At 33.7% G+C, this 13,384-nt stretch overlaps 5 protein-coding genes, 1 long non-coding RNA gene and 1 other non-coding gene across 7 annotated transcripts; 5 read left to right on the top strand and 2 right to left on the bottom strand.

Moving 5' to 3' along the window:
• Positions 1-150: 150 nt before the first annotated feature.
• On the bottom strand, positions 151-1,192 carry AT5G65370 (ENTH/ANTH/VHS superfamily protein; the record flags this gene model as incomplete). The annotated part of the gene is made up of 2 exons (NM_125935.1): positions 151-589; positions 744-1,192. 2 exons carry the CDS (start codon positions 1,190-1,192, stop codon positions 151-153), a joined length of 888 nt encoding a protein of 295 aa, NP_201340.1.
• Positions 1,193-2,318: 1,126 nt separating this feature from the next.
• On the top strand, positions 2,319-3,041 carry AT5G65360 (Histone superfamily protein). Its single transcript, NM_125934.2, has one exon. The coding sequence runs from the start codon at positions 2,391-2,393 to the stop codon at positions 2,799-2,801; it is 411 nt and encodes a 136-aa protein (NP_201339.1). The 5' UTR covers positions 2,319-2,390; the 3' UTR covers positions 2,802-3,041.
• A 33-nt stretch (positions 3,042-3,074) lies between these two features.
• Positions 3,075-3,689, top strand: HTR11 (histone 3 11; the record flags this gene model as incomplete). Its single annotated transcript, NM_125933.2, has 1 exon — positions 3,075-3,689. The coding sequence occupies one exon, from the start codon at positions 3,075-3,077 to the stop codon at positions 3,492-3,494; it is 420 nt and encodes a 139-aa protein (NP_201338.1). The 3' UTR covers positions 3,495-3,689.
• A 798-nt stretch (positions 3,690-4,487) lies between these two features.
• On the top strand, positions 4,488-5,157 carry AT5G09355. The gene is made up of 3 exons (NR_144264.1): positions 4,488-4,581; positions 4,665-4,772; positions 4,936-5,157. It is a non-coding gene; the product is annotated as an uncharacterized misc_RNA (transcript).
• A 3,197-nt stretch (positions 5,158-8,354) lies between these two features.
• Positions 8,355-9,551, top strand: AT5G65340 (MIZU-KUSSEI-like protein (Protein of unknown function, DUF617)). The gene has a single exon (NM_125932.3). The coding sequence runs from the start codon at positions 8,455-8,457 to the stop codon at positions 9,214-9,216; it is 762 nt and encodes a 253-aa protein (NP_201337.1). The 5' UTR covers positions 8,355-8,454; the 3' UTR covers positions 9,217-9,551.
• Positions 9,552-10,851: 1,300 nt separating this feature from the next.
• AT5G09335 lies at positions 10,852-11,171 on the top strand. Its single transcript, NR_143202.1, has one exon. It is a non-coding gene; the product is annotated as an other RNA (long non-coding RNA).
• Positions 11,172-11,496: 325 nt separating this feature from the next.
• Positions 11,497-12,574, bottom strand: AGL78 (AGAMOUS-like 78; the record flags this gene model as incomplete). The annotated part of the gene is made up of 1 exon (NM_125931.2): positions 11,497-12,574. One exon carries the CDS (start codon positions 12,572-12,574, stop codon positions 11,549-11,551), a length of 1,026 nt encoding a protein of 341 aa, NP_201336.1. The 3' UTR covers positions 11,497-11,548.
• Between the last annotated feature and the right edge of the window lie 810 nt (positions 12,575-13,384).

Raw genomic sequence — 13,384 nt, 5'->3', positions numbered from 1 at the left:
TCATAATTTATTTATAAAACACCTAACATGGAATCGACTCATGTATAATAAAACCACCCATAGAGACGAAAACCAGGTGTACGGACAATCTATGATAAAATAAGATTTTAACTACCAAACCGGACCAAACTGTTATTTTCTCATCAAGCGTTACATATCTTTTAATTTCGATACCAAATACCAAAAATCTGCAATCAAATACTTGCTTCGCCAAGAAAACTCGCTCAAACCCTCCTTGCAGTTTTCAAGCTTCTCCAAAACCGGAACCAACTCGTTAGGTTTAGCTACTCTTACGTTCAATTCTTCAAATCTTATCCTCATCAATCTTATGGCGGAGAAGTAGTCTTGTACCATTAGTTCTGTCATTTCAATAACGATTTTGTTCAGCTTCGACTGTGGAGCTTTTGGCCTATCACTTATATGTTCGAATAGTTCTACTAGGAAATCAATTTGTTTGAGAATGCAATCCATTGGGTAAGACGAGACTCGCTGAGTCTCCAAACGCTTATCTTCGTTTTTTTCTTTTATGTTTGGAGTAATACCTAAAACCTCCGCAATAGATAAGTAACAATCTAGATATTGTTTGTACCTATTCAAAACCAAATTTTGATGAATCATAAAAATTTCGATTAAATTGTGATTTAACGTTAAATCAAAAACAAAAATATATAATAAAGAATAATCGACTTATCGATTGTGCTCATCTATATCCTAATCAATCCAACAGTATATAGAAATCTTACCATTGAACCCATGGAGTCAACTCTCTAGTAAAACGAGATGAATTTACATTAAGATCATTCAATTTAAGATTACTCCCTCCTTGAGTATAAATCAAAGTACGATGATTAATATTGTTCCGAAGACTATCTTCTCCATTATACCCACTTTCTGATTTAACCATTTTATGGAGAAGAATGAGACATTTAGCAGCCACACATACGTCCGTCGTCACACGCAGCCTATGCAAGATCGCATCAACAGTATCAGGACCGTAACACGTGTCAATAGTTGATTGGAGAAAAGTGACGTATTTGTCTGAAGGCGGGTTGTTTGAGGTATGAGACGTGGCTTTCAAGAGAGCTAAATCAATGGTTTTGGCATTCACGGAGCTACACAAATGAACCACATTGAGTTTCATCTGTGAGGCTTCGTCTTTCAATATGCCATTCAAGGTCGCTAATTTTCCCATTTGAAATATAGTTGTTCTATTCCAATGTTATGAAACTTTAGCAATGTGGCTTTGCTTTAATAATGTTTATAGGTTTCACAATGTGTTTTTGGTTTGATTTGATTGTAAGGTATCAAATATATATGTTGTATAATAGTCATCTATTGAACATGTGTATTAGATGGAATTTTCATGCCAGGATTTAATTAGATATTCAGTTTTGAAAATTAAATACACATGGATTTTATTGCAATAACTATTTAATTTATTATTATTTTATCTATTTATAAACTAAATTTAATGTTATTTTCTTAAAGTTTCATAAATGAATACTAAAGGTTTAATTTACCTCTATCTAGAGTACTTTGATTATGATATATTTTTGATAAAAAGTTCATTAAGAAAATCTGACAACATTTACATACGTATATGGATAAGATTTCTATTAATTGACTTATCTCTCAATTTATTTTAAGTGAAAATTGAACTAAAAAAACTTTTAAAATGACGTTTTCTCAACACATTTTGTAAGTATTCACATTATACAAAATTACAGACACTTTAATTTGTGAGTATAACACGTATTATTAAATAAACAGAAATGTAAGAAATATAAAACATTATTGCTTCAGTAATCAATTTCAAATCAATCAACTAACTCAACTCTCAATCTTTGTATCTAGATTTAAAGCCTGATTGGCTGATTTTACACCACTCACACGTTAATAATAGTTAACGTGCGTCAATGATATTATTATTTCTCGACTTATGTATTCTACATGGGCCACATCAGCAGAAACTAAGATTATAATTTCGTGGACTGATACACAACATATTAACGGGCTTAACCTAGACTCTACAACATGGGCTTTTATTTCATAGAGGCCTTCACTGTCAGGTTCCAAAATTTAGCGAAAAGGTTTAAAAGACGCGCCTAAATAAAAAAACTAAAAAATTGTGAAGGAAGCTAAAAAACTTGGGCGCTAAAGAAAACTAACCTGATTGGCTGCTTTAGACGTGACGCGGATCACTAAAATTAAAACAATCACAACCGTTGATTAAATAAAAGATCTAACGACGCAAAACAAATACTTCCCTTGTATACGCTTCGCTATAAAAACCAATCCAGTATCCCTTTAGTCTCAACATCTTCTTCTTCTTCATCAAATCTCACAAATCTTCAACACTTAATCACAAATCTCAAAGCTTCGGATACCAAATGGCTCGTACCAAGCAAACCGCAAGGAAATCCACCGGAGGAAAAGCCCCAAGGAAACAACTCGCAACAAAGGCGGCGAGGAAATCAGCTCCGGCGACCGGAGGAGTAAAGAAGCCACACAGATTCCGTCCTGGAACTGTTGCCCTAAGAGAAATCAGGAAGTATCAGAAGAGCACTGAGCTTCTGATCCGCAAGCTTCCGTTCCAGCGTTTGGTTCGTGAGATCGCTCAGGATTTCAAAACAGATCTGCGTTTCCAGAGCAGCGCCGTCGCAGCACTTCAGGAAGCGGCTGAAGCATACCTCGTTGGATTGTTTGAAGACACCAATCTTTGCGCGATTCATGCTAAGAGAGTCACTATCATGCCTAAGGATATTCAATTGGCGAGGAGAATTAGAGGCGAGAGGGCTTAAGAAGGAGATTGAAGTACTCTAGACTGTGATCGTTATGCTTATGTATATCTTTCGTTTTCCCTAATTTCGTGTTTTAGGGTTGGATTAGGTTTTGCGTTTATGTTGTTCGATATCTAACGGATCAAAATCTCTCCTTCCTTAGCAAAGTTTGAAAACTCCCTCCACATTTTCATCTCCTTTTCCACATAACCAACTCAACACTTTTCAATTTCTATAACAATTTCGAGAAATCAAAACCAGAATTAATAAAATTAACCAGTTGATTCTTTCTATATGGCTCGTACCAAGCAGACTGCTAGAATATCCACCGGAGGAAAAGCTCCGAGGAAGCAATTAGCGCCAAAAGCGGCGAGACAATCTGCACCAGCAACGGGAGGAGTGAAGAAGCCACACAGATTCCGTCCAGGAACTGTTGCGTTGAGAGATATTAGGAAATACCAAAAGAGTACCGAGATTTTGATCAGAAAGCTTCCGTTTCAGCGACTTGTTCGTGAGATCGCTCAAGATTTCAAAACGGATCTGAGGTTTCAGAGCAGTGCCGTCGCTGCTCTCCAGGAAGCTGCTGAGGCTTACCTTGTTGGGTTATTCGAAGATACAAACCTCTGTGCGATTCACGCAAAGAGGGTGACGATCATGCCTAAAGAGATCCAATTAGCGAGAAGGATTAGAGGTGAGAGAGCTCGAGGAGAGTGATGATTTTGTTGTTCTGCGAACTGGGATTTCATGGGTTTTTCGATTTACGGATTTGGGTTTATGTAAGTTTCGATCTTTGCTGCTTTGGAATGTCTTGTAGGTTGGTTAGTTAATGCTTTTATTTGCAGCTAAGGTGTTTGTGGAAATTCCCCAATGAAACTTGTAATGTTCAATACAATCCTTACTTTGGTTCTCAAAAGTCTTTAGAAATCTATGGTTCAAGATTTTACCTTATAATTCTCCAATGTCATGTGTAGGATGTCTTCTTACTCTGTCTCCGACTAACCAGACAGCATACACTTGTGTGATTACATAAAGACAGTTACACAGATCAACCGGAACCAAACACAAACACTCTAAATAAGATGCAAGACTTATATATTAACATCAAAGAAGACAATGTTGTGGTTTGAATAATTAGATCATTTGTGTCCGATAGAAGATTCTATTGACACTTCATCGCCGTGGAGTTGTAGATTGAGGATGAATGACATGATTGCTCTGGTCCTAACCAAAGCAATTGATGGCTCCAACATTCTCATAACCAGGCCGCTACTATCTCCCAAAGAAAGACTAGCATTGGTAGCCTGATGTCAATGTCTGTTAGATCATCAATCACTGGTGCTTCTGTTCCATTATAAACTATTGAGAATTGGTTCAGAATCATCATCATATATCCATCTCTTCTTTCCTAACATACATGATTGTTTTGTTTGTAGCTGAGGTATAACAAAATAGAATAATAGATCGTCCAGGTCCCACATAATCTCTAACAAACTTACGGTTTAGATTAGATAATCACCGTCAGATCTCACAGTTGCAAACATGATGAAAATAAACGGTCCAGATTCCTCTAACGTTCTCAAATAAGAAAAAGGAAACAACGGTTGAAGAAAAAAGGAAATAATCGGAAGTTTCCTTTTCTTTTAGTCGAAGAGCCTTTTGCTTATAAATACTCAAGTCGAAGGCTAATACATACATAAGCCGAAGAAGCCAAAACGCTCTTTTTCGAAAAAGATGGCGTTTTGGAAACCATGGACTGATCCAACGATCTCGCATCCTCTTCTTCTTCTTCTTCTTCTTATAGGTATAAGAGCGTCTTTTCTCTTTGTATTGCTTCTGGTACTTGTTCTGCGGTTGATTTATAACTTTAGGGTTCGGAATTTGTAGTTATGGGTATGCGAATATAGAGAAGCAAAGACAGAGATTGCCATTAGTAGTGTACAAATTACAGAACTGAGATTCTCTTTCTTGGTGCTACCATCATCATCGTTGGTGGTACAGATTCTTCTCTCTTCTTTGTCCTTGGTTTATTTGCTTTTCTAATTTCAGGCTTCTTAGACCAAATAGGCAATAGATTGATGGGAGAAGTTAAAAGGTTATGAATTTGGATATGGTAATAGTCACTTAACATATGTGCAATCTTTTTAATATGTTGTAGTTTTTGGCTGGGCTCAAGGAGGACTAGTTTTTGCTTTGGATAAGGTAAAGAAGCTGGATGGGCTCAAGGAGGCCGAGTTTTTCGACCATATCACAAGCTTCTGTATGAGGTATTGCTTTCTTAATTTACCATTTTTAATAATTGATTTTTTTCAGAAAAAAACAAGAATTTTTTTTTTTATCATTTTTTTTGAAGTGTTAAATTTTTAATTTTTGTGTAAACTAGTTAGACACATCATCCAAACCCTTAAGAGATGTTCTAGGTTTAGTTTTGGTTTACACATAATTAAATTTTTAGCACTTTATTTTTCTTAAGGTTTATCTTCTTTTTTTTTTCTTTTTTTTTAAGTGTTAGAATTTTAATTTTTGTGTAAACTATTTAGACACATCATCCAAATCCGTAAGAGATGTTCTAGGTTTAATATGGTTTTCACATAATTAAATTCTTAGCAATTAGTTTTGTTAAAGGTTTTATCTTTTTTTTTTGAAGTGTTAAATTTTTAATTTTTGTGTAAACTATTTAGACACAACATCCAAACCCCTAAGAGGTGTTCTAGATTTAATTTGTTTTGTACATAATTAAAGTTTTTAGCACTTGTTTTTGTTACAGGTTTTAATTATTTTATTATTTTTCTTTTAAGTGTTAAATTTTTAATGTTTGTGTAAACTAGTTAGATACATCATCCAAATCCGTAAGAGGTGTTCTAGGTTTAATTGGTTTACACATAATTAATTTTTTAGCACTTTGTTTTTTTAAAAGTTTTCATTTTTATTTTATTTTTTTAAATGTTAATTTTTTTATTTTTTGTGTAAAATAATTTTTTGTGTAAAATAGTTAGATACATCATCTAAACCCCTAAGTGGTATTCTAGGTTTAATTGGTTTACACATAATTAAATTATTTCAAAAATTATTTTGTCTTTTTTTTTTAAATTATTAAAATTTTAATTTTGTGTAAAATAGTTAGATGCATCATCCAAACTCCTAAGAGGTGTTTGAGGTTTCATATAGTTTTTTTAAGGATTAATTTTTTTTTTTGTGTAAACTAATTAGATACATCATTCAAACTCCTAAGAGGTGTTTTATGTTTAATTTGGTTTATACATAATTAAAGTTTTAACACTTAGTTTTTTATAAAGTTTTTTTTTAAAAAACAATATTAAATTTTTTAATTTTTGTGTAAACTAGTTAGATACAACATCCAAACCCTAAGAGGTGTTTTAGGTTTAATATAGTTTACACATAATTAAATTTTAAACACTTATTTTGAAAAAAATGTTTTGTCTTTTTTTCTTAAATTTTTTATTTTTTTATTTTTTGTGTAATATAGATAGATTCAATATCTAAACACCTAAGATGTGTTCTAATTTTTGTGTAAACTATTTAAACAAGACATCTAGACACATAATTAATTTTTATGTAAAGTTATTAAGATCTTTTTAGTCCCCTTGATATTATTTATTTTAGTCCGACAAACACAGCTTCTCGTGTTCTAGGCATGTGCAATTTAAAGGGAGCAAAGAAATGAAGATATTTTTCTTTAAACCTGTTCCCTGTTTTCTATAACCTCTTCACTATGTATAAATTCATGTTAGGAAATATCTTTTAATCAAAAAAGAAATGAAGATCCCTCCACTTAGAAAACCTCTTTACTATGTATTGTGTAAATTGTAGTCGAAGACTGATGACAAAGTGTCTTGATACTAATGTTGTTTAATTGGGCGTGTTTATTGAGTTGTTAATTGCGTCGTTGTTTCTTAGTAATTTGATGGCGTCATCTTAAAAGAAAAGAACAAACGAGAAATTACCAAAATGAGAAGGACAAAAAAATACAAAATAGGATGTTGTATATTGCGAGAAATGGGACAATGATATATTGTGTTGTCATTTCTTTTTGTAAAATCCAAATTAGAAAAAGTGTATAATGCTTTTAAGTGGAAAGAACCAAGCTAGCAGAAAATTTAAATATTAAAGCGCAAAACGACAACGTATTCTCCACCCTCTATGAGTTCTATCGTTTTTTCGCAAAAGAAATATGCAAAAAAAGGGTTACAACGCGGAAATAAATTATTGAAACAAAAGATGGAACAGTAAAACTTAAAAAGTTAGAAACAAAATAAACGTGTCAACTGTCAGGTGAATAATATCTTACATGATAGAAGACCCACGACTAAAAACTTGGTAATCCTAGTTTTATTTTGATTTTATTTTTAATGTATAGACACTGATTTGACGTAACTTTATTTTGATTCTATAAGCTTTATACTGTGTAAAATAGAAAATATCCGTTGTGTCCTACTAATTTACTAGTCTTAGATCCGGGAATTTTATAAACTACCGTCTACTATTATTTGTTGTGCTTAAAAAATCATTAATAACTTCTTTAGTTTTGTGATCCTATTGATTCCTTTTTTTTCTTTTCTTTTTTTGTAATCTAGGTTGTGTTAATTTAGTAAAACTCTTTTATTGATCACATTTCAGTGGGAACATGAGGAATATATTGGGCCAATGATGGGCCACAAAATGGGTAACAAGTTCATGCCCTATGATCAATCATTGTCGATGCTCGAATAGATGGCTGATTTGACTTTGTCGTTTATTTATTTGCTTTGTTTGTCCATTTAGGGTTGGCTTATTAAAAGAGAGTTAAATGATTCAAAAAATTTTATCATAAAAAGAAAACGTAATAAACTACATCATGAATTTAATCAATGTTGTCTAATTGTTGTGAGTTAATAATAGGAGTTTGAGAGTTGTTTAGCGTCAAGGTCTTTTATCTATGCACGAGCATAATCATTAAACATATCAATGATAACTTAATAATATATAAGGTAAAATAACGAATTATGATTCAATGATATGGACTCACACGTTCACTATGATTGTACGGAAATTCTCTAAATCACCGTGTCATTCTTTTCTAGCCATTAAACGATTTACATGAATACATTAATAGAGGAAAATTGGGCATAGATCATGTAAAAACCAACATTTCTGAAATACTAACCAACAATAACTTTTCTTTTCTTACATAAAATCCATATACTTTCCAATTCAATTATTTACATGTAAACCAAATTTTAACAGTTAAAACTAAAATATCATGTAGAAACAGTTCAAAGTTCAAACCATATATAAAAGAAATTTTTAGTTTTGTAACGCATTAATTTTTAATTAAGTATCCGCGATTCCGCGTACAATAATCCTTTTAACGTGTGATACATCGATTATTACTGCACAAACAGTTTTTAGTTTTATAATGGATTGATTTGTTTTCTATTATGTAATAATTAAATTTTATTCACATAAATCATTTTAGATATAGTATAATTTATAATATTTTAGAATCAATTGAGGTTGCTTTTGATTTGTATAAAAAAATTTGAAGTAAGGAGAAAACAACAACACAAGTTCATATCATTTTATTGTCATGCCCATTTTCTATATATACATCCATGCCACCTAAACCCTAACACACATAAAATTCTCATCCCATTCGTACAACTCCCAAAAAAAAACCATGTCCGCCTTCCCCACAAACCCTTACCGTCGCCGCCTAGCTTCAACCACCACAAGCGCAACGGTAGCCGTAGACTGCCATAAACAAGTTCGTTCATGGCGGCTCCTTCGCACCATCGCCCAACTTCTCATCCCATCTTGTTACTGCACAATCGTCGATCCAAATGATAGTCAAGAAGACAAATTATCTCACCGCCAAATTAAACCAAGAACCTCTTCCGCCTCCTCAACCGCCACAAACTCCACTTTTACCGGAACCATATTCGGTTTCCGTCGTGGCAAAGTAAACTTCTGCATCCAAGCAACAAACTCCAAAACCCTAAACCCAATCATTGTCCTCTTAGAGCTCACTGTCCCTACCGAGGTATTAGCCCGCGAAATGCAAGGAGGCGTGCTCAGGATCGCTCTCGAATCAAACAATAACGACGGATATGATTCACATGAAGATTCTTCCTCTTCACTTCTTACAACACCTTTATGGAACATGTATTGCAACGGTCGGAAAGTTGGATTCGCCATCAAACGAGAGCCTTCGAAGTCTGAGCTAGCTGCGTTGAAGGTGCTTACTCCGGTGGCTGAAGGAGCCGGAGTTGTTAACGGAGAAGAGATAAACCGAGAGAAAAGTGATCATATGATGTACTTAAGAGCGAGTTTCAAACGAGTTTTTGGTTCGTTTGATTCGGAATCTTTCCATCTCGTTGACCCACGTGGGATTATCGGTCAAGAACTAAGTATCTTCTTTTCTAGATCGTCAAAAAGATGATCTTGGATCGTTTTGTGTGTTCTAGCACAAGGATATCAATCGGTGCAATTGGATACTATAATTGGGATTATTTAGAGATTCATCATCATCGGTGGTTTTTTTCTTTCTTTCTTCCTTTTAAAAGGCAAACTTAACCGATTAATGTGTCTCGTAGATTTTTTTAGCAGTGCTTAATTAGATGAAAATGTAATAAGCATAGCTTTTGATGATCTCAACTTTTGTATGCTGTAGTGGTGACCATGTGTTCATGTGTTTCTTATAGTGCAAAGTTTTTTTAATCTTATATATTTGCTTTCTATTATTGTCAATAATTTGGGGAATAAAGTTAATGATTTCTGTTGGCCATCTATACAAATAGAATGTGTGTATATATACACATACAAGCAAATTGCATAGCTAAATTTCAAATATCGTTTATTATTTACAACAGTACTATACTTTACAAACTACTATAACTGTTTTATTTCAAGTATCAAAATGATATAGTAATTCATTTACAAAATACTATTATATATGGGCAGTTTTTTATAAATATAACATAAATCATATTCTTTATTTATTGTTTCAAATGATTATACTTTTGTGTAATTTATTCAAAACACAATTTTTTTTTTGTTGAATGCGAAAACACAATTATGGTTGACGTTGATCAACGAAAAAAAAAATGGGATTGCCTACTTAACTTGTAAATTTCGTGACAATGAAGAAGTTCCGGCTATTGTTTATTGTAACTAGTTTTAATTTGTCGAAATTTTCAACAATAATTAATACTCCATAGTAGATATAAAAAAAATACTCGTACGTGGGGATGAGGTCAACGAGAGTCGAGACTCATCATGGGAGAATAATAAGAGTCCACGCGGCGAATCCATCACTACAAGAACACTAACAACTATCGATTAAAATAATAATTTACATAACACAGAACCAGATAAGTTATTGGTATTATAACATTATTCATTCATTCGTGAGCTTTATACTTTTGCTTAGAGGGAATCAAGAACAGCTAAGACAACCAGCTTGCCACTTTCTCTGTCTCTTTCCAATGTTCTTTTGTTTTTGGCCAAAGAAATAGATCAATACATCACAAAATTCTACTCATTATTTTGGATGATCCGCAAAATATTACATTTTTTTGTAACTTGATAATCGAATTTTGAGAGGAACAAAAAATTTAAGCTATATTGCATAAAACTTGGAATTATTCTTCTTCCTTTTGTTTTGTCAACTAAAACTTGGATTATTCAATCAGGGTGATAACGTAATAATCCTTATAATCTTTAACAAAAAGTAATATAATCTTAGTAGCAAGAAGGAAACATAAAATGATAAATCTGACACCACACCATGTTATGTTTCTTGTTCTTGAGCAGTAACCATTAACCAACCACAATCTCAAAAACACAAACTGAAGTAAATTTAACGCGTCATACATGTCTCTCAATAATGATCGTCTTCGTCTGCATCTTCGGCTTATTGGGTATTACTAATAGGCCTTATTGCAAATAAATGGACTTTAAAAATTAATATTGGGCCGGGCCATAAAAACCTGGTGAAAGGATTGAGTTTTGAGACCAAATTAACCTTGTGGCGAACCAAATCAAATAAAAAACAAAATCGTACCAAATTCCCGGTTATTTTACGCGGTGGTGTTCCTCTCTCGACAGAATCGGAGGTCTTCCGGCGATAAGGTTCGTGGGTTTTGCGTATCGTTTGTTGGGTACTCGCTGGGATTGTTGTTGCTGTTGTAGAATTGGATAATAGTGGGGAGTGCTGGAGCAATGTGATATCGACTTTCTTGATAAAACACAAGGGCTAGTTTAATTGCAGATATTCAATCAGCTCAATCTTTATCTTCTTCCTCATACCATTACTCAGAAACTACACAGAGATTCTTCTTCTGCAAAAAGTCTAGAGGCTTCACGAACTCAGATCCACTCTCCATCTCCTTGTATATATTAGTTGATTCAGACAAGAAGGATACTAAGTTGCAAGAATTAAGGTTTTAAGATTATAATTTGTTTCATGCAAGTTTTTGTGAAAGATTTTTTATGGAAGTTCATATATATATGTCAATACTAACTGAAAAAAGTATCAACTTAAAAGTAAAAACAAAATCTCCACAAATGGATTTGTTTTCTTAACAAAAAAAAAAAACAAATGGATTTGTTTTGCAGTTATAATGACACTATAAAATATTAAAAAAAACAGTAACAGAAGAAATCGGAAGCAGAAACAGCTTCAATCTCTCTCCGATCCGCTTGCTACTTAACTATTGACTGACTCTTAATGAAGCTTCAAAAAAACAAATTCTTTTGGACAGATTTTGTTATCAGAGAAGTCTTGAGTTGCCAGGAAAACAATAACTGCTAGGAATGTTGTGGAGAGGTGGCAGAGAAGATGTCTGTAGCAGACTGCTCGCATCATAGCTTGAAAACATGTCTTGAGAGAAGCTAATGTTACCGACCGCATTACCATAAGGGTTCTGGTTGAAATCAGAAGAGAATTCATGTGGAACCGTGTTTGAGAGATTAGGATGTTGTAGACCGTTGTTGTTGTTGATGATTTCACTCACCATACACATGTTCTGATCAAAACCATGAAGCTGATCCTGTTGCTGCATCAAGTGATTATTCAACCCGTAGTTATTCACTGCAGATGCTTGTACCGAAAGTAACGGTGAGTAGTCTTGTGTGTTTGACACGCCAGGATGTTCAAAGTTGTTGTTGGTGATGTTGTCCGAACACATGTTCTGACCAAAACCATGCTGCATCAAGTGATTCTGGTAATTGATGAGTTGATTGGAGTGTGGAGCAGACAGTGGGAGTTGTGAGAGAGTAGCATCTCCATGGTTGTACATAAACAGCGAGAACTTGCTAGGATTCAAGTGTTGGGTCTGGTTCAGATACGATGGTGTTAAACTCTGATGCACCAAGTTTGTGTTCTGTAGTTTCTGCGCCTCAACAATACGAAGCCTTTCTTGCAGAGTAGAAAGAGTCCGTTCTAAGGACTGAATCAATTGAGAGAGTTGTTGAGGAGAGTAATGATCAAAGTTTGGATACCAATTCTTCTTCAAATTCGTCTTCCCCTTGTCCTTGTCCTTCTCCTTCTCGAGGAACTCATGAAGATTGCGGCTCTTCTTGCGTTTTCTGGCCTCTTTATACCTCAAAGCCATGTCTTTCACTGTCTCTCTCTCCTTAGGCCATGTTCTCAGTTCACCGTCTGGTCCGTAATAGATGACGCAAACCTCAATAGCACAGAGAATCGAAAGCTCTTCAGCTTTCTTGAAGATGGTTTTAAGTCTATTTGTTAAACTTGTTGAATTACGTGACGAAGAAGAAGAAGAAGCTTGCTTCATCGTGACTTTGCCTTGATTCGGCAAGAAACTAGGGTTTTTTCCGAGAGAGAGAACACACGAAGAAGAAGTATTGTCGAATTGAGGGTGAAACATTGTGAACTCAATATGTTTATATAGATGCCTTGGTGCCTACGGGAACAAGCAAACGCGACGCGTCGTTGTTAATCGCGAGGCGTGAAGATCTACGCTCCTACGATTCGATTCGATTTCCAATATCTAATGTAGATTTCCTTAATTAATGTCTCGATGGTAGAGACCAAAAAAAAAGGAAACTTTTAATTAGTTTCTCGATGGTACTTTATTTTAGGCTGTACAAAATTAAGATCTAATTAAAAAAATACTATAGATTTGATTGTGTAATTATTAATTGTGCAACAAAAACTTGGAGGAAAAAGGAAAATCTGTCTCTAAGAAAAAAACTCTTAATTGTTAATTAAGGGTTTTCAAAAAATTGAAGAAAGATTTCAACTCATTTTATTTCTAGGTTTCTTCTATCTTTTTTTTTTTCTTTTTTTTTCAAATTTTTTTTTACGTTATAGTTGTTAATTAAGGGTTTTCAAAAATCTATAAATTGTTTCTCCAATCAGAATGTTGTGAAAAATAACTAACATAAAAACACTCTTCAAATAATTAAAACTAAATGTTCGAAGGGTATATATATACTCACTCTGTTTATTGCAAAATTACCACTGTAAACGCATCACAATTCATATTGTGGAAGATTAATTCTTGTTATATATGTATTAGCTAGTCAAGAAAATACACAATAATTGGGAATGTGGAAGTCGACAAATGTAGTAACCAGCTTGC

Source organism: Arabidopsis thaliana, chromosome 5 (genome assembly GCF_000001735.4).
Source record: "Arabidopsis thaliana chromosome 5, partial sequence".
Lineage (NCBI taxonomy): Eukaryota > Viridiplantae > Streptophyta > Magnoliopsida > Brassicales > Brassicaceae > Arabidopsis > Arabidopsis thaliana.
This window is presented reverse-complemented; position numbering and strand designations above follow the sequence as displayed.

Excerpts from the sequence above, each read along its gene's own strand:
- AT5G65360 (NM_125934.2), top strand. The coding sequence starts at position 2,391 with ATGGCTCGTACCAAGCAAACCGCAAGGAAATCCACCGGAGGAAAAGCC.
- AT5G65340 (NM_125932.3), top strand. The coding sequence starts at position 8,455 with ATGTCCGCCTTCCCCACAAACCCTTACCGTCGCCGCCTAGCTTCAACC.